At 35.1% G+C, this 18,393-nt stretch overlaps 1 protein-coding gene across 3 annotated transcripts in view; it reads left to right on the plus strand.

Annotated features, from left to right (window-relative positions):
* Window positions 1-18,393, plus strand: part of CFAP54 (cilia and flagella associated protein 54) — a 101,956-nt gene that overhangs the window by 26,868 nt on the left and 56,695 nt on the right. For all 3 annotated transcript variants that reach the window (XM_053943715.1, XM_053943713.1, XM_053943714.1), the window contains exons 18-28: window positions 127-274; window positions 1,072-1,149; window positions 1,233-1,354; window positions 4,639-4,812; window positions 7,081-7,173; window positions 9,564-9,749; window positions 10,744-10,886; window positions 12,908-13,055; window positions 14,038-14,193; window positions 15,784-15,906; window positions 17,917-18,051. In XM_053943715.1, the coding sequence (XP_053799690.1) occupies window positions 127-274; window positions 1,072-1,149; window positions 1,233-1,354; window positions 4,639-4,812; window positions 7,081-7,173; window positions 9,564-9,749; window positions 10,744-10,886; window positions 12,908-13,055; window positions 14,038-14,193; window positions 15,784-15,906; window positions 17,917-18,051 (1,506 nt within the window). The remainder of the gene's footprint in view (window positions 1-126; window positions 275-1,071; window positions 1,150-1,232; window positions 1,355-4,638; window positions 4,813-7,080; window positions 7,174-9,563; window positions 9,750-10,743; window positions 10,887-12,907; window positions 13,056-14,037; window positions 14,194-15,783; window positions 15,907-17,916; window positions 18,052-18,393) is intronic.

The raw sequence follows: 18,393 nt of genomic DNA on the forward strand, positions 1-18,393 counted from the left end.
TTACACAAATGTGACAAATTTCAGTGTTTGTCAGTTTACTGAAATAGTATCAAGAAAAATGCAATAAGCTAGTAAGCTAAGTAGTGGAAGTTTGTATTTGCTTAATTGCCACTTCCTGTTTATTAGGTGGACTCAAATGATCAGAATTTGAATTCTGTTTTGGGATGTGGTGATGATAAAACAGGAACAGATAATGGTTTTGTAATAGATTTACACTTGGAGCTCATTCAGGCCCAACATCGAGTAGCTGTGAAACTTCTTAAAATTACACAAGGTAGGTTTCAGTAAAGTTAAATAATATTCAAAACTTGATTAGAATCTTTTTTGCTAATATATTCTGTAGTACTAAGAAATAAAGGAGTATCTGCTTTCTGGAGAGGAGCTGATGTTGGGCAGCTTGTATGCCACATATAGACAGAAATAATGTACTGAATTTGCAGAATTTAGATTTACATTATACTAGTCTGCAATTTCTACTCAAGCAATGGGAGTTAAACTTTGCTGCAACTAATGGATTTCATTCCTAGACAGTTGGTTGTTGTATTTTAGTTATAATACTAACTTTTACAATGCCAGTAAAGAAAAATGTTCTGCAGGGTTTTTTTCTGTCATGCTAATTTTCTTTCTAGAGAATGACTTGAGTATTTTATTCAATGCTCTTTGTAATTTGAACTTCTACTCCTGTGAAATTGTCTCTGTATGTCAGCAGATATTCCACTCTTGCCAAATGGCTTCTGAAAAAAACTCAGCTTGTTCTCCCATTCTTAGAGCTGTTTTGGTTTTTTTAAATTAAAACCTAGTATCAGTTTGACACTGCAGAGCTACACTGTGCCCTGCTCCCTATGATCAAAGAAAACCTCTTTTTTTCTGTGGTGTTAATATAACTACTAAAGATGTTAGGCAGGAGGGTGGAATATTTTTAGTGGCATAATCTGTGCAAGAAATTCTACTTGAACCAAAAAAAAAGAATGTGAGATGGAGCAGAGCTTTACTATAAGACTACATATTAACCTCTCACTCAATTTTTTGCAATAGCACTATCAAATAACTCAGTATTTCCTTCCCACACAGGTGCTCAAGGTGTTGACAGAAGTCCTAAGTCTAGTAAGTCTCATGAGAAGAATATTGAAGATTTCCAATATTTATCAGGTAAGACTTATTACTTAAGATTTTAGAAGTATAATAAATTATTGTCACAGTTTTATAAATGTCTTAAAATATCTGTTTTCTAGAGGAACTTATACTAAAAAAAATTAAAAGGAATAAGCTATCCAGAGCAATATTTTTGATGCAAAAGGCTTCACAGAAGTTCCCTGAAGATTTAACTACTACTTCCCAAAGGCAGCTACTGGAGGTAATAAGAAAAAACTTTTGACGGAACTTCTTTACCATTAGCACAGTTTTTCATGTTCTGTGCAATTAAGACATGTAATACTACTTCTTATGAAAACAAGAAAAATTGAAGGAACTTGAAGGTCATCGTGTGTTTTTAACTTCTATTGTCAATTTTTTTTCCTGAGAAGTTTCAAAGAATAAAGTGACCTTAAAACAAAGAAAGAGCACATCCCCAAATTTTGTGCATACATGCAAATTTCAGGAAACCCAAGAATAGATAAGGACTTTTCTTCTATACTGTATCTCCTGAACTTTGCAGTTATTAACATAGATATTGCCAAAATGTCAATCAGGTTTCCTTACTATAACCTTTGACATTGTTCTTTTTTTGAGATCTCCAAGTCTTCATAGAATACTTTAGCTGGTGATGATGACACGGACTTTATTTTATTCTTTCTAAAAAAATCAGTTTAGCTATTGGGATTTTGGAATTATTGGAGCTAAAAGCAGAGTCTTCCTGGGTTCATTTCAGTCTCTTGAAATCAATGAGAGTATTTCCATTGACATTTGTGCCATCATCTGTTCATGAAAATTGCCAGATCATCAACAGGGCTTGAAATTTCTTTATAGCCTGTACAACAGATAACAGAATCTGCAATTTTTACCATATAATATATAAAAGAGTATTTTAAACAAGGTTTCTAGAAGTTGTTTTTCTTTTAAGTGCCACAAATTTGGAAGCATGATAAGTAATACATATATTTTTTACACCAGAAGAATGCAAAAACTGAATCAGAAAATGCATACATTAAAAATATCTCTCATATATTTGTAAAATATATGTTACTTATGAAAATCATATCAGATGTTGTGATATAGTATGCAAATTATAACTGTAGTCACCAGTGAAGACTTACAAGTATTTCCCAAGAAATATCTGGTTATCCCAAACAAACATTTACCAAGATTTTACACTGCCCTACACCACATTTTGCTTCTGTGCACTTTTCACCCAGAAAAGTGTAGATAAAAAAATATAATATATCTGCAGGTAGTTACCAGAAAATATCAGAATTCATTTTGTCTGGACAAACTTAGCATGATCTATTTTGATATTTGTTTTATGATGAAATATTTAATTATATGCTCAATTAATTTTCCTGCTTGAGGTGGATGGTGCTCACTTAATAAGCAGCAAATCCATACTTTTATTTTCATGCTTTTGCTTTTTTTAAATTGTAGAGTTTTATATAGAATTCCATCTTCTGTATTTATGTAGAATTCTGTCTTTTCTCCTGTAATCAGCACAATATGCTACAAATCTGTTTTTATTATGTAGCAAAATAGTAAGCAGTTTATTTTATTTTGAGAAGCATACAAATAACAATTTCTCAATGCAGTAAAGAACTAAGTAGATATGGAAGCTTCTGAGTCATAGGTGTTTACTCAATTGCATCAAACTGCTTAATGAGCTGCTGTGCATTTTTATTATTTCTTTCACAGTTGTTTAATTCTTTCTTCCTGTCAGATATGTCTAGTTGGACATCCAATTTTTACAGAATTGGATACTCTGGTAGTTCTCATTGGCCAGTTGTAATATTGAATTTATGTGATTAAGTTAATATCATGGTACAAGTCTGTGACAGAGGCAGGGATAAAATGTATTTTATCTCAGGTCAAGCATTTGGGGGTTTTTATGGTGACATTTGGCTTCTTGAACCGCACGATTATTCTTGCTCATCTTGCAACACTGCCACATTTATTATCTTCCAGGTTCTACAATTACTGAAGTACAAGTCATGCAGTACCACTCTCAGTCACAACACCATCTTTATTCAACCTGGGAGCATTTTCACCCTTGCACTAATCAGAAATATATCCTCAGACAAGAATGAGTACATGATACTTTTAATTAAAAATTGTGTCATAGGACTGCTTACCATAGAGAAGTATAGTTTTTAAGGAAACCATGAAGCTTCAAACTGCTGATTGCAAAAGTTGAATGGTTGTGTGATGGAAAGAGTTACTCTGTATCTTGTTCTTTATCTTATACCCTTCCTGTAATGTGTCCCACTAGGGTGGATGCAGCCCTAATCTAAAGGGTGAAGGAATGAGGTGGAGTGGTAGAGCTGTGAAAATGATTAGCTATGCAAAAGGCTCTATTAAATCTTAGCTCACTGTTTCACTCATTTATCCATAAACCTGAAATATTTTCATAATTTTTGGATGTGAGATTCCAAGATGACTCAGTCTGTGATCTGACCCACTATGGTGTAATCTTCCAAATGTATGAGAACAGAAGCAAGGAACTGTTAAGGTGCAAGATTATAGGATTGTCACTGAATTACCAATAACTTGGAAACTTTTTTTCATTTTTTCTTTCAGACTCCGCTCAGCCTAAATCCTTGGTTCAGTGTAGGGTACTAAAAGGCTTCAAATAAAATTTTTAGTTGTCAGAATATGTAAATGTAATCCTTGTTCATCTCTGTGAGTTGGCCTTTTTGGCTTTGATATGTACTGAACAGCTGTCACAAGTAAAGATGCAGAAGTACTAAGTTCTTAATATTAGATTGCCAAGTTAAGTTTCTCTGGAACTGGCAGTGAAATCAAGGTGAAGAAACCTACCATTTTGCTATTCAGTCAAGTAAGAAAAAAAGTGTAGCCTTGATCTCCAACCAAATGGCCACATAATAACTGTGTTCAGGGTGTCCCCACATCTTTGACAGCTTTGTCAGTCAGCTTTCAGCTGTCTAGAGATAACCAAGAGAAAAATGGCTTAGCCCTACTTTTTCTGGACCCACATTCTCCTCCTTTTTCTTTATTTGTAGACTTTATTTTTTTCCCTCTGTTTCTGAAGTACAAAAAAATTCAGTCCAGCTGCTTCTACAGCTCCTCTAGAAATTCCACAGATTAGGTTTACAGATCTCTCCTAAACAGGAGTTCATATCGTTTTTGTTTCTTGTTGGAGTTAACTGCTAGCTGGCACTAATTGATTATCAAAATTATATGTGATCGCTCTCTTTTTTCCTAGAGATTCTTCCAAAATTGGATATGCTTCTTTCATAGGTAGCCCCGCATTCTCTAATTATGAAGTTAATCTGCTTCAATGTAAGCTTACACAAAGTACCATCATCCTCATTTAGGATGTAGGATAATATGAAAAGCTACTGAAAGTTTTCTACATAGCAGTGAAATTTTCTATGAGAACTTGAAAACAATGTATAAAATTTAAATCTTTCTGATTGTTATATTAAATCTGTCAGATTTTAATAGTTTTCTCTTTTGTTTTCATTTCAATCATAGGAAGCACTAACTTTAATTGAGCAAGTTGAAGCTGAACAAAGTGCATTGTATCGCAGTCTCAAAGAAACTATGAGCAGAAAGAAAAAAAGCAGGACTCCTCCTCCTCCTCTGTTACTTTCTAGGTCACATTGCTCCATGACATTTAAACCAGCCCCATTTGATTCAGATATTCAGGTAATGTTTTTCATGATGACTGCATAAAAAATAGCTAAACCATACACAAGAGAAAAAGTTGTTTCAACAGTGCTATACCAACAAATTTTTCTTTGTTCCTGAGAGGATTATGTTATTCTGACTTAATTAAGTATCCCCCTTTTTTTTTTTTCCTGTGAGTCAGTTTTCCTCTGTGACTCACTGTTTTGATGTTCACATTTGCATGCAACTTCTTAATCTTGTTCATCATGTCACTTGGTGCTTCTGTTGTCTAATACTTATTCCAAATATCAAAAGCAAATTTTCTTGCTTAGGGGTTGACATAGTCCTAGTTACCCTCTGAAGAGAGACAAGATGCAAAAAAGTACAACACTGAAGTCTCTATTAATGAAGTGTTGAAGTGACATAGTTCAGGTGGAAATAATCCACTTTCTGTTGAATACATAGAGTCACAGGACTATGTGGATCATAGGGGGTATTAGGAGAGGTCTCTTGTCCAACCTTCTGCTTGAAGTGGGGTTGGCTGTGAGACTAAAACACTTTGCTCAGAGCTTAATGCAGTCAGTTCTGAAAACTTCGAAGAATGGAGACAACTTCTCTGGAAAGTGTGTTCCAAAAGGGCAACATGTTCATAGAAAACTTCTTGTCTTATGTACAGTTGCTTCAATTTAGATTTATTGTTTTTCCTTCTCCTACCATGCACTACTGTGAAAAGTAAATGGCATCTACTCCTCTCCCTTCCTCTGTTAATCAAGTAATTTTATCACAGAGGCCAGTCATGGTGGTCAGCCCTGATTTGCTCTTAGTAAATCCCTTCTGACTGTTCCAAATCACCTTATTCTCCATCCCTTGTCTAGAAAGGATTCAAACAGGCTGAAGTATGAAAAAATCATTAGCTGCAGTTTTCTTGAGAAAGAAATTTTCATAGTGATTTTGCAAGCTTCTTCAAAATAATCATGTGTATACACCCAGTAGAAACTCAAACCTTATTAATCGTGGTAAGAGTATTTCTGTGATCAGTTGTTTCATAACCTGCAGTTTTCTTGCAGTTTTATTACTAAATTTCAAATAAATTTATTAGGGAAAAGTTTATCATTTTTGTCCTTACTGAATCTAAAATAAAATTTAAAAATCTCTCAAACTTTAAAGTTTGGTAGTTCATTTGTTTTAGTATGTGTTCCAACTTCTTTTTGTTAAATATAGGAGAGTGAATGCAGCATCTTGGGCCGCTAGATGGCGAAGTGTGATTATTATTCTTATAATTTGAGGCTAGGTAGTCTAGAAGACATTTTTTTTCTGAAGTTAACACATAGCTGTTGAGCAGACAGGAAAGGTATTTTTTTAATGTAGAAGTTATGAACTGAATACTTCAGATTTAGTTAGTTTCTTAGGATAAATATGTGCCTCAGATTTAATTAGACATATATAGTTCTTGTACTAGGAGTCAAAATACCTGAGGGATTTTCACATCTTAAGGCTCATTTGCTGAAAATAGTCTTCTCCATTTCAATAACACCTTGTGAAAAACAGTCAACAGGGAAACATCAACAGATGTCATAATTTAGACTTCTGTACAGCCTTTGATATGGTCCCACATGACATGGCTGATCTCCAGATTGAAGACACATGGATTTGATGGGTGAATCACCATTCAGTGAATAAGGAATTGGCTGGATGGACACAGCCAGAGTTGTAATCCATGGCTCTATGTCCAGGTAGTGGATGGTGATGAGTGGGGTCCCTTAGAGCTCACTCTTGGAATCACTCACACTGATGCTCTTCAGTATCTTCAGTGATGACAGACACTGAGATCAAGTGCAGCCTCAGCAGGTCTGATGACTCAACAGAAGGAAGGGATGTCATACCTGCATTTCTTTTGCCTGATTTTAAGGATCTGTCCTCAAGTAGTTTGCTAAATAGGAACTCAATGTCAACTTTAGAAGAATACCATTGCAGGGATAATAATGGCTCATGGATGAATAATGGATCTAGGTGACTTTAAATCTATGACCTGTAGAGTCTGTGCTTTGGGATAGCATTGAGGAATAGGTAACTCAAGGTGGGGTTAGGATAATGGAGAATCATCTGGTTTTATTCCCACTAGTTGTATATCTAGTTTTCCAGCTAAATAAATTAATTGATGTTTTTAGTGCAGTTAGACTATACTTTTTTCTAAGTAAGTAGAGTTTTTTTGCAGAGACTGTTTTCACAAAATCTGTACATTCTACATTAGGCAAAAATTGGAAACAATAGCGTGCATCAAGTAATTTTGTTCTCATTTTCTTCAAGGTTTCATGGTACTGTATTTTGGGCTGTGTAGCAGGAGGAAGTAATACGAAAGTAAGGTTAAATAGCAATAAACTTCAAAATTCAGGAGAAGAGGTAAGACAGAGGTAAAACTTGTTTAGTTAATTCTTATTCCTGTTAAAAAATCCAACTCTAATTCTTTCTATCTGACACATTTTTTAAAATCATGTAACTGGCTAAGCCTTTAACAAACTCTTCTATCTTTACACCAAAAAGTTTCCAGGAATCTTTTTTGAATAAGAAAATAAATTACTCAAAAGTGTCAAAATTTAAACAAATCTGTACCTTGTTACAAGTATGGTTTTTTGAGTAATATATAAGAGATGCCAAAGCAAAAGAAAGTATATGAAGTATTTCTAGAGTGTGCTCCAGACACTACTCTTCCCAGGAATTAAAAAAAAAAGAGAAATTCTAAACAGATAAAAATTCATTATTCTTCTTAATTGTGTAACTTCTATCAGCTATTTCTTCTAAACAAGACATTGCCTTACTTAATGCTGCCAGCATGATAATATAACTTTTTAAATAACCTTCACATTCAGACACAGTTTATTTCTAGGTTCATGCTCTTTCCCTTTCATTCTGTGAACATGTGGTATGGTGAATTATCCCACACATCTTTAATTACTTATGACTGATCATGTTGACTGTGTTGGTACTTCTATGTTATTTGTTCATTACAATTTGACCTTTAATTTTTTTGATTTTTTTGTATGTTTCTTTGTTTATTTGTTGTTTGGTTTGGTTTTGCATTTTTAGGGAGTTTTTTTTTTCCTTTGAAACACATCCTGCTGTTTCTGCACAGACTGAGAAAATTCTGGTTTTCATTCACTCATGCTTGCTATTGCATTTTCCTCCTGTATGACAACAATGAACCACCCAAATACTGTGCATTTTGTAATTTAATAAAGGAGCAAGAAAGCTTCAGCATGTCCTCGTCAGCTTCTGTAGTCTAACCCTTCACTGATCACCTCAGTGATCATTTTTGTATCTGGAAATCTTTTTATTAAGAGTTCTGTTCTTTGCAGGGCAGGTCTCTTGTGCTTTGTGACAGAAAAATGATGTCAACCTCTTTTGCCTGATGTTTCAGGCTTTCCTGGCTTTGTAAGCAAGCTCTATACTAACACTGATAGACTTGTGTTTGGTGACAGAGAGGGAATCTGCACCCTTTGTTCCTCTGGCTCCCCTCCTTAAAGGAAAATGTATGAAAAGAGTAGATGTGTGTAGGTACTTGCAGTAGAGGCTTTGATGTTATTCCTGATACTCTGATCATCAAATCCACAAAAACGAGCTTCCTGTGACGTTTAGCGAGTTAGTTTCAATATTTCATTCCATCTCAGGTGATTTAAGTGTTTCACAGGTAACTTTCACCCCACTGCCAGCTGTTTTTTTTCTGTGAATTTGGGCGACAAATTTGCTGCAGTCCATTCAAGCCACTGACCATCTTAGCTCTGGACACACACATCTGAAGTTAACCATACACCTCTGCAATGGAACTTCTGTTTGCTTTAGGATATGCTTTTGCAAAATGCTGATCTGCAGACAAAGTCTCTATCTGCTGACTTCAATAAAAAATGTTTAGAGTTCTTGGGGATAGAATAATCTATCAACTTTTCATAAAGGGATGTTGCAGACTGTTGTACACTTATTTCTGGTCTGCTAGTTCAGGATTCAGCCCCAGCATCCTGAAGGGATTTCAGTTGTTCAAAGGTCTCCTTATGAAGGACAGACTGAATAAGAGCATTGTGTTGATGCTGCATTATGATGATCTCGATTCTCATATTATCCTTCTATCACTGTCACTTGTTTCTTGTTTCAAGACCCTTGAAGTCTTTGAATCTTCCTTGTGTAAGTCAGCTTGGTCACAGAGAGGAAGGTGGAAAATCCTCTTAGGAGTGAGCCATGATGTTAAAGTGCAGGAATACAATTACTTGAAGGAAAAATGAAGATCTTGAAAGTATATTGTTTATTTCACAGCTTCCAAAATACTGTTAATGGTGTTGAAAAGAACCACAGATATCTCTGCCTATATCTGATACAAGTAGGTGCCATGTCTGAAGGACATCAGTATGATCTTTGTCTGGAAGCACAGCTCAGGGACAGAGTGTTTCAGCTTCAGTGACTGCAAGCATGGGCAATCACTGTGTGAATGTTCAAATGGACACAAGTATCTTAAAAAAACATCAGGTCCTGGTACTTAACTGTTCTCTTAGGTTATGTGCTCTGTGTACACATCATCATTCCAGAGAAAACGGATCCTTTTTTTTCACCTACCATTTCATTGTTTTCTCATCGTTTTCAAGAATTTAATACAAGAATCTAGTACATCACATGCTATTAATCAAGATTGTACTTTGACTGTATCCAAGACCATTAAATAATTTGTTTAATAATAAAAGTTTAGAATTTGAGATTTGTTTTGATATGTACAGCGAGTCTAACTAGAAAAATATTTTTATTGGTAGATACCGGCAGATGGAAAAATTCTCTTAGAAGTACAAGGGTTAGATGCCAATGAGAAATACATATTTGCTGTCGCAGCATATTCTTCAGATGGAAAACTTATTGGGGATGCCATTGGGCAAATGACTAAGCCAATCCTTGCCTATCCACCCCTTTCTGCTACTACTGTTCGAGCATATCTAACTCAGGTAGGGTTATAATATGATAATGGACACCTACTTTCGTTTGGTTGTAATTACTTGTTTTCAGTGGTTATTCTAAAACTGCATCTGGTAACATCTTGAGACCTTCTTGCTGAAAGCTTGATAAGCAGAAATCACAATTTTACAATTTTAACATAAAAATAGTATATCTAAGTAAGTTCATTCTTAATTCAAAATTATTAGAAATATCAGGTTAAGTGGAAAGGATTCAGATAGTTTTCTTGCCCATCTCTTTTTACAGTCTGCATTTAACTTCTTTCTTTTTTTTTTTTTTCATAATTTGGGTTTTTTTCATTTTTGTGGTTGAGACTAAGTACTAGAAATCATCTTGTTAGACATGATGGAATAAAAAATATTATTAAGCTTAGCAGATATCAAAGCCAACCATTTTCATATTGAAATTAGTTTTGTAGTATCTTGTGAAAGACCACAAAGGTTGTCAGATCATTATAATTTTCTGTGTTCTTACAAAAGGGTATTTAAATCAGATTATGACACAGAGAAAAGTGAAATTGTCTAGCCATATAGATAGATCATGGGGAACAGTTAGAAGCTTTCCTAAAATATTCCAGTGTAAGACGTATCCACATGAATTTATGCCTACTTATTTGGCTTAGTTTACGTCCTGCTATTCAGAGGAGAAGGGCATTCTGCAGTATTAGCAACAGAAAAGTGAACCTAAATGAATTTATATGCCTTCAAGAACTGCAGCACAATGCCTGTAAGGTTTTCCACACAGGGCTGATAGAGCACTGGTCAGCAGTCAAGAGCCCCCTTTGCTTTCTCTGATGCTAAATCTGAACCACACTAATATTAGTAGAATCCGATTATTGCTGCATGTATTTTATTCAACTGTGTCAGGATATTCTTAGAGAAATTGTAAATTTACATGTTGTGGGTAATTTTGAAACCTTATTTATCCTGTAATTTTGTCTGGCTTGGTTATTCCATGTCAACTCACTGTTTGTTTATTTTGTAGGTAGCCTATCAGACGGGCAACTTTAGATTAGCCAGAGCAGCGTTTTCACCAATGTGGGATTACTTTGTTTCAGTTTCTTCTCCACTGCCTCCCAATGCAGCTGTAATTTCTGCAAGAAGTAATTTGACTATATCTGAAAAAAGGTAATTGGTGAAACAAAATTAAAATAATAATTAATTATCTCTCATTATTTTTTTTTATTGTAGTTGTGCACATTTTATTTAGAAGAGTTCCAACTTGTGGAATTTTGTTCAGGCTTGTGATATGAAAAATGTTCTGAAATAAAGGTTTATAATTAGCAAAGCATTTTTGTTATTTATGGCACTGATAACATTTACACACCTAATTATTTATAATGGCTGTTTTCTTAAGATAATTGTGAAACATTTCCAAAGTTGGTACTAGTTTTGTGTGATGCATTTTCATATGCAAAATGTATCATATGCACTGGGTTCTTGACTTTCCAATTAAGAGAGCAATAGATATCAGAAATTGTGAACAGTTTGTCAAGAACACCAACCAAAAAAGGTAAATGCTTGCTAATTTTGTTTTGGGGTGGCAATATAATGTGCCAATAGTCTTTGCATATGCTAAAGGGCTTTAGAGATGTTTAAAATTAATTATTTCATGAAAAAATTTCAAATGTTCAACCATAATTATAGAAGGTTTTCATCACCCAGATAGAAATCTTGTTGTTACATTTACTGAAATTCAATTGATCCAGGCTCAGAAATACATCAAAACTGAATTTATTCCCAGATAAAAAATATTTTAATGAAATCATAGACATGAAATATTATAAGAAAAATAGTTTTATATGTAAGTCAGCTATTTATGCTTTGATAATGAATTAACATCCAATATAACTGAATACAAATAATCAACTTCAGTGTCTGCCCTTCAAGTGCCACCACATGTCTGATACCAGGCATACAAATGCACGAAGGGTCTTGGTGTTACATGCCATAGCCATAGCAGCAGTTGGGATTTTCAGCCTGTGGATTGCAATGGTGCTGGCAGAAAATCACTATGCATGCAATTTCATGACTATGTGGGGTTTTTTAATCTATTCCTGGCCTAGGCAACAAACCAGGAATAGTCATTGTGCTGTTGTCTGCATTTGTTTTATTATTGCTATTTTTTCATAAGCAATTTTTTTAACACATCCGGCTCTAGAGATAACATTATAATGAGTCTGTTTTCAGATAAATCAGATGAAGACAGAAAATTTTAAGCAGCTGTGCAAAGCAGTTTTGGGGATTTTGCTTTTCTGATGGTTATGGCCAAGCCTCTTTCTTTTGTTTTTCAATTAACATGGAAGATTCTCACAGCTGTGGTATCAGGTAGTTTCAGTTTTACTGAGCAGTAGGTAAGAAATTGGACTTGCTAAAGGGACAGCAGAGGGAGCCTGAAGGAAAGAAAACCTGTGTTTCCAGCCAGAAGCCATGGTGGTGGTATCTTGGCAATGTCAAGTGAGTGAATGTGTCTATTTGATCTTCCTTCTCGAGTTTCAGTCTCGTTCAGGAAATACAATCGAGAAGAAGGAATTTATTTCTTGTACTTCAAAATCATAGGATTTTTCCTGTAACAGAAATATTTAAAAAATACAAAAATACAGCAATTACAAATGCCTCTCTGTCCCCAGGAAAGAGGAAAAAAATCTAACCAAAAAATATCTTGACAGAAAAGCAGGCAAAAGAGACTTGTAATACAAGACATAAGTGTTGAAAAGGAGTCTGTTAGTAATACTTACTAATGGACTTCACAACTGCGTGTATCATTGTCAGAATACAGAAGAACAATGTGTAAAAGGAGACAGTGAAAACAAATAAGCTGTTGCATCTGAAGTCTTGAAAGACAGTTCAAAATTATTTTCACTGGATTGGATGATGCAAATAAGGAAAAGTTGTCTTAGATTAGGAGAAAGTGGATAGCAATTTCAAAAGAAGTCGTATTTTTATTTATTTAGCTTTTAATTTACAAATTTTAAACAAATTTTTATATTTTATATGTAATTCTTATTTCTAGAAGAAATTATAGTAATCATTTTTGTCCATAATTTTAAAACTAAAGACTTCATTTTATTATAATGCAGTGTCAGGCATGCAAGATCTGAATCATAATTAGCATGTTTTTACCATTCTTTTGCTTTTTTATTTTGTAGGTTACGTTTTGAAGCGGTATCTCAGACTTCTCCTATTACCTTGCACCTCTTTTTGAGGAATATATTTGCTGTTTCTGATATTAATGTCGTGGAAGGAGCACTGTTCTGTGATTCCATCTGTTCCAATGAGATATTTTATACAGAGCAAGTATGTGTGGTTTAAAATAATGTACTGGATTTATCAGCTTTATTTCATTAGCTTTATTTCATCATTGCAAGATAGATGTGGCAATCAACTAATCCTATTTACAGAATACTCCATTTTCTATGGGTTACATGGCCTTTCTTTCTGAAGTATTTCAGAAGCTGTTGGTTTTTTACATCCTGCTGGAATGATGGTTTCTGAATCAGTCATTGCCTAATCCAAAGCCCACAGATTCCTACTTAAAATGATTTTTCTTGACTTCAGTGGTGGTAGACTGTAATATAAGAAACAAGTATAATAATTGTTATTTTTGTCCCATTAAGATCTACCTTGACTTTTAAATTTTAAACATTTATGCTATGTAATATATGTATTTTAAATAAGATGTGACTTCTAACAGGTTTTCATGGTTTTAATATAGTAATATTTTATTTCAGAGTTTTTTATAGTATAATGGCATGTTAATGACAAGAAACACCCTTTCTTTTTTATTTGGATAGTCAGGCTTTGCCTCCTCTTTTATTGCATTCCTATTCTATTCCTTTCTTTGCTGAAGTACTTGTAAAAAATGTGAGCAGTTGATTACTCTGTGACTTTACAAGATCAACTCTCACTTGCAAGGACTGCAACATATAACTTGAAGGGAATGGAAGGATTTATCCTTCCCTTGCCACCTGTGAGGGGCTAGCATGCAAAATTTCTACTCCACATAGTTTGAGATTATTAATCAGCCTCAATTTGTAAATTATATGGGCAAACTCAGAGGGCACAATTAGATCAAGAGCAATCATTTCCTTTAGTATCAGGAATAATGTGGTTTTTAGTATACCTCTAACAGGTGTAAATTTAAATTCATTCTTAAACTTTTATCTTACTTGCGGCTTATCCTGCTTTTTAAACTGCAGTAACATCTGTCTTCTTCCACTCTCAAGTTATTTAAACAACAGAATGAATATTTAAATCAAAATGTGTTTTTCTTTTGCAGGTAGCTAGATTAGCAGAATGTGAAAGAATGACTGCGGCAATTGAACTTAGCAACTGGTTGAACGATCCAAGTTATGCCCTGCAGTCTGTTGTACAGTGTTATGGTCTCCTCGCCCCACTTATTTATCACAAGATTTTTTTAGTGCCAGTAGTTCAGGTGAGAGCATTTTAAGACAAAGCAGCTGTCAGGTCCTGCAGTTATAGTGATTCAAATTAAACTTATAATAGGCAGTACAGTTGGAGAGCTAAATATCTAGGCTTTGAATTCTTAATAGCTGATGTTTTTGAGTTTTATGTGTCCCCAATGTAGATAAGTTTGGTGTAAGCTGCACACATTCTGCTCTCAAATATGGTGAAGTAACTGCAGAGAATCAGTTGTTTCTTTAGGGTGATTGTTGGTATTTTAAACTGTAGCAGATCTACAGTTTAATCCTACAATGTAATTTCTACTTGAATGTTATTTGCAGATGGCATTTTTATTTAAATTCAGAATGTTTGCTTCATATACAGTTTTGTTTTCTTCTTAAATAAAAGAAAGTTATTCAGTGTTTTGACAATGCAGTCTTTAGTTTTCAGGCATGTGCTCCTTCCCAGAAGCAAGCACCTTCTCTTCAAAAACAGACTACATTTTATGAAACAGCAGATGTGGTTTTTAGATTCAGCAAGCATATAGTAGAAACATGCAAATCTTTTTCCTGTAATTAGATAGCCTTTTTACGTAGCAGCAATAAGAGTATATTTGCTCTGTGAGAAAGAATGAGGTGACTGCACTGTAGGTGAGGCAGAGACCAGCAGCATCTGAATATGGCAGACAGAGCAGGGTGCTGGTAAGAGGATCCAGGACAGTCCAGAGAACATGAGGTTATTGGGCTGGCCCAGGCTCCATCCAGGAGAAAAAGTTGGGAGGTGCAGGAATTGAAACCAGGGGCTGAAGGCAAGGCTACAGCACAGGTCCAAGGCCCATCCAGGAGAAAGAACTGAAGACCAGAACAGCAGTACCACAGCTCAAGCAGGGACTGAAGGCTTGTGCCTGAGCTTGATTGCCACTCTTGGGCTCCTGGGCAGAGGATATGAGGGGAGGTCTCAAGTGAGGATGCTCAGGGAAGGACTGCTGGGACACTTAGGGCCCTGAGAAGTTTTCAGGAGTAATTAGGGGAAAAAAAAATCATCTATTTGAATACAGGGATAGCTTCTTGCTTAAGACGCTGTTGGCTGTGGTGTCCTGCTAAAGGTACAGCTAGCCACTGGAAATAGCTCCTCTTTCAGATTTCTTAATTAAAGTGAAAAATAATTTAGCCACATGTTCTTTTCATTTCTGATGGACAAAACTGGGGGAAGAAATATTTTATTTTTACAGCATACTGGAAATATATTTTTTTCATTTGAAATTCTTACCATCTCAATATATTTTTAAACAGTCCTCCAGTAGGATTATTTCACTGAATTAGACATTCTTGGATTCCATGTTAGTTAAATCAGTAAAAATATCCATCATGTATCTGTATGTTAATATCTGGGATTTTATGCAAACATGTAATTTATTCCAAAAGACTGTGGTTGAAATCTTGACATTGTTCAATGAAATGGAAATTTTATTATTGGCACTTGTACAGCTAATGTTTTATCCTATTCATTAGATTTCCAAGTATTTTTAAAGTTTACCATGAAATACAGTGGGCTGTACAGAGGTAGAAGCTTGTAAGTATGCTCCAGACTCCAAATTTTGTTTTAACCCTTGTATTTACAGATCCTCATTAAATGCTTGGCTGTTCTCCAAGAAATTCCAAGTGCTACTTTGCAAAGGAGACAGGAAGGATGTTATGAGAGTATTCAGCACATGATAGCTTGTGCTTCATATCATACAGCAAAGGTATGGTCTGTATTTTTGCGGTTACTGCTTAATTTGAGATACAGCTCTTGGCATTTTGAAGAAAAAAGAAGAGAGATTTAGTAAGCTGGCCTTCAGAATGATGTCTTAGAGAACCAGCAATCTTAAATAGTAAAGGCATACAAATACTTGTAAGTATCTTTGAATCAGTGCATTTTTATAACAATGACATTATGACTTTTTACTATTTATTCAGGAAATAGTCTATTAGTCTGTGTCATCAGATCTACATTTTATATGATTTGTGTAATTTTACATTTAAGGCAGTACTATTTTCAATAAGACGTACATGTAATAAATAAGTTTAAAAGTTTATTTATTGCAAATGAGCATATTTGTAATTTTAATCAGATTAACATATCTGTTTTAGTTGCTAATTAGATACAAGAGACTTTATACTGTTTAGTCTTGCATGCTGTCAAAAATAAAAACACCTTGACTTTCAACCATAATATATATCTGTAGATGACATTTATGATTCAGATACTTAATCTATTTGGTGAGATAAGGAGAAACACGGTACTGGATTTTTTCCCTCATGTATAGGGACATACTGCAGTTAATTACTCGCTACTGTAAATGTGTGATGCTGAAAAAATCAGCTTTCCTCTAGCTTTGGGTGTGTACCTCAACTAAGAGCTCATACTGAAGCTGAGCTGTGGCTAAGGATTTGAGGGATTCCCCCATGCTGGGTCTTTGTAGGAGCTGAATCTTTGTGCTAACTTCACAAGACCAGATCAGTATCAAATAACCCTAAAAATGCTCTGCAAGGCCAGCATGGCTGTGAGGCCAGGAGCCAAGGGCAATGCCATGGCTGGCAGAGCAGCATCTGGTATTGAGGTTCAGCCAGGTATCCAGATGATCAGGCAAATTTGTGGTGATGAGGCAGATCAGATTTGAAGCTGGGAAGTCAGTCCACAGGTCAGGATAAGGCCTGGTGAGGTGGCTAGAGTCAGACAGAGCCCAGCAAGCTGGTCCATCGTGATGGGAACAGTCCGAGGTCAAGCTCAGAAGCTGATCCATGGGCCAGGTGCCCAGTCTAGTGGATCCATTGCCACACCCAGGCATGACTTGCACCAAGCTGGAGACCGGCATTCCTGCCATATAGCAGCCAGCAGGAACTGTAGGCTTAGACTTGAGCTGAGAGGGAGCTCCTTGCCCCACAGGCATAGGCCCCAGGTGAATGCTGTCAGGGCCAATAAAGCCTATTAGAAGCCTTGAAACCTTGATTAAGTGTTTGTTGTAGGATTCCTCAGCTAATTGACTACCACTTAATATTGCTGATTTTTTTTTTCCTTAGAGATAGCATTTCAACAGGATAGCATGCAGAATAGCAAAGAGAATGAGTGAATTGAAAATGCTTCTCATTAAAGCATGGTATATGTTTTTCTTTTGGCTTACAGTCAGGTCATGTACTGTGTTTATCCTAAGGTAATTTATACACTTAGGATCACAAAGGCAAAGATCCTAATGTGAAGTCAGCTTGCACATAGTAGAAGCACTTGGGCCTTTAGAGCTCTATCTAAAGAACATAAAGCCGTTGAAAAACATTTGCTATGCTGTTAATTTATAAATTTTGTAATTTAAAAATAAATTTCACTGGTCCTTTCACTAATACAGTTGGGATTTTAAAATGTGTACTTGATACCAGAGAGGCAAATGAGGATCATTTAGTTACCCTTTATGTTCTTTGATAGCAGTACTGTCTGAGAACAGGGAGAGTGTCAATCACAGCAATAGATACTTCTGGGTAAATCTTTCTATTCTCTGAGGGATAGGCTAAGCAGAAGTAGAACACATAGATAACATATCTGCAATTCCAATTATTTTACATGTCTATAGTCCTGGGTGTTTTTATTAAAAGAAAGTTGCATATTGAGTAATTAATTTCTATTTGTAATATTCATGCATTTTGATAATTAGAAGTAGGCAGTAATGAAATATTACATATTATGTAAACAAAAAATTGTTTAGCAGATTATTCTTTTATAGGTACTGCGTTCATGGAAAGAATATGAACTTTCAGCAGTTATCATTAACTATGGGAAAAAATTGTTGATCTCACCAGGAGTTTCACCTGGCCAGTCAGGAGATGTGAAAACTGAAGAAATAGGCACTGGCAAAGAGGTAAAAGTAGTTGTTCTGGTTTTTACTTCTTCTTTTCTCTAAATTCTGTATTCTATTATTTTGATGACTAGATTTATTATTTTTTTTGTTCTAGAATCATAGAATGGTTTGGGTTGGAAGGGACCTTAAAGATCATCTATCTCCAACCACCAGCCTTGGGCAGGGAGACCTTCCACTAGACTGGGTTTCTCAGTGCCTCATTCAGCCCAGTCTTGAACACCTCCAGAGATGAGGAGTCCCCATGCTTGACAAAATATGCTGTGCTAAAAAAATAATGAACATAATTTTAGTTTCATCAGAAAAGAAAAATAATACAATATTGATGAAATTATAAGGTATAGA

The sequence above is a fragment of the Vidua chalybeata genome, chromosome 5 (genome assembly GCF_026979565.1).
Source record: "Vidua chalybeata isolate OUT-0048 chromosome 5, bVidCha1 merged haplotype, whole genome shotgun sequence".
In the NCBI taxonomy this organism is placed as follows: Eukaryota; Metazoa; Chordata; class Aves; order Passeriformes; family Viduidae; genus Vidua; species Vidua chalybeata.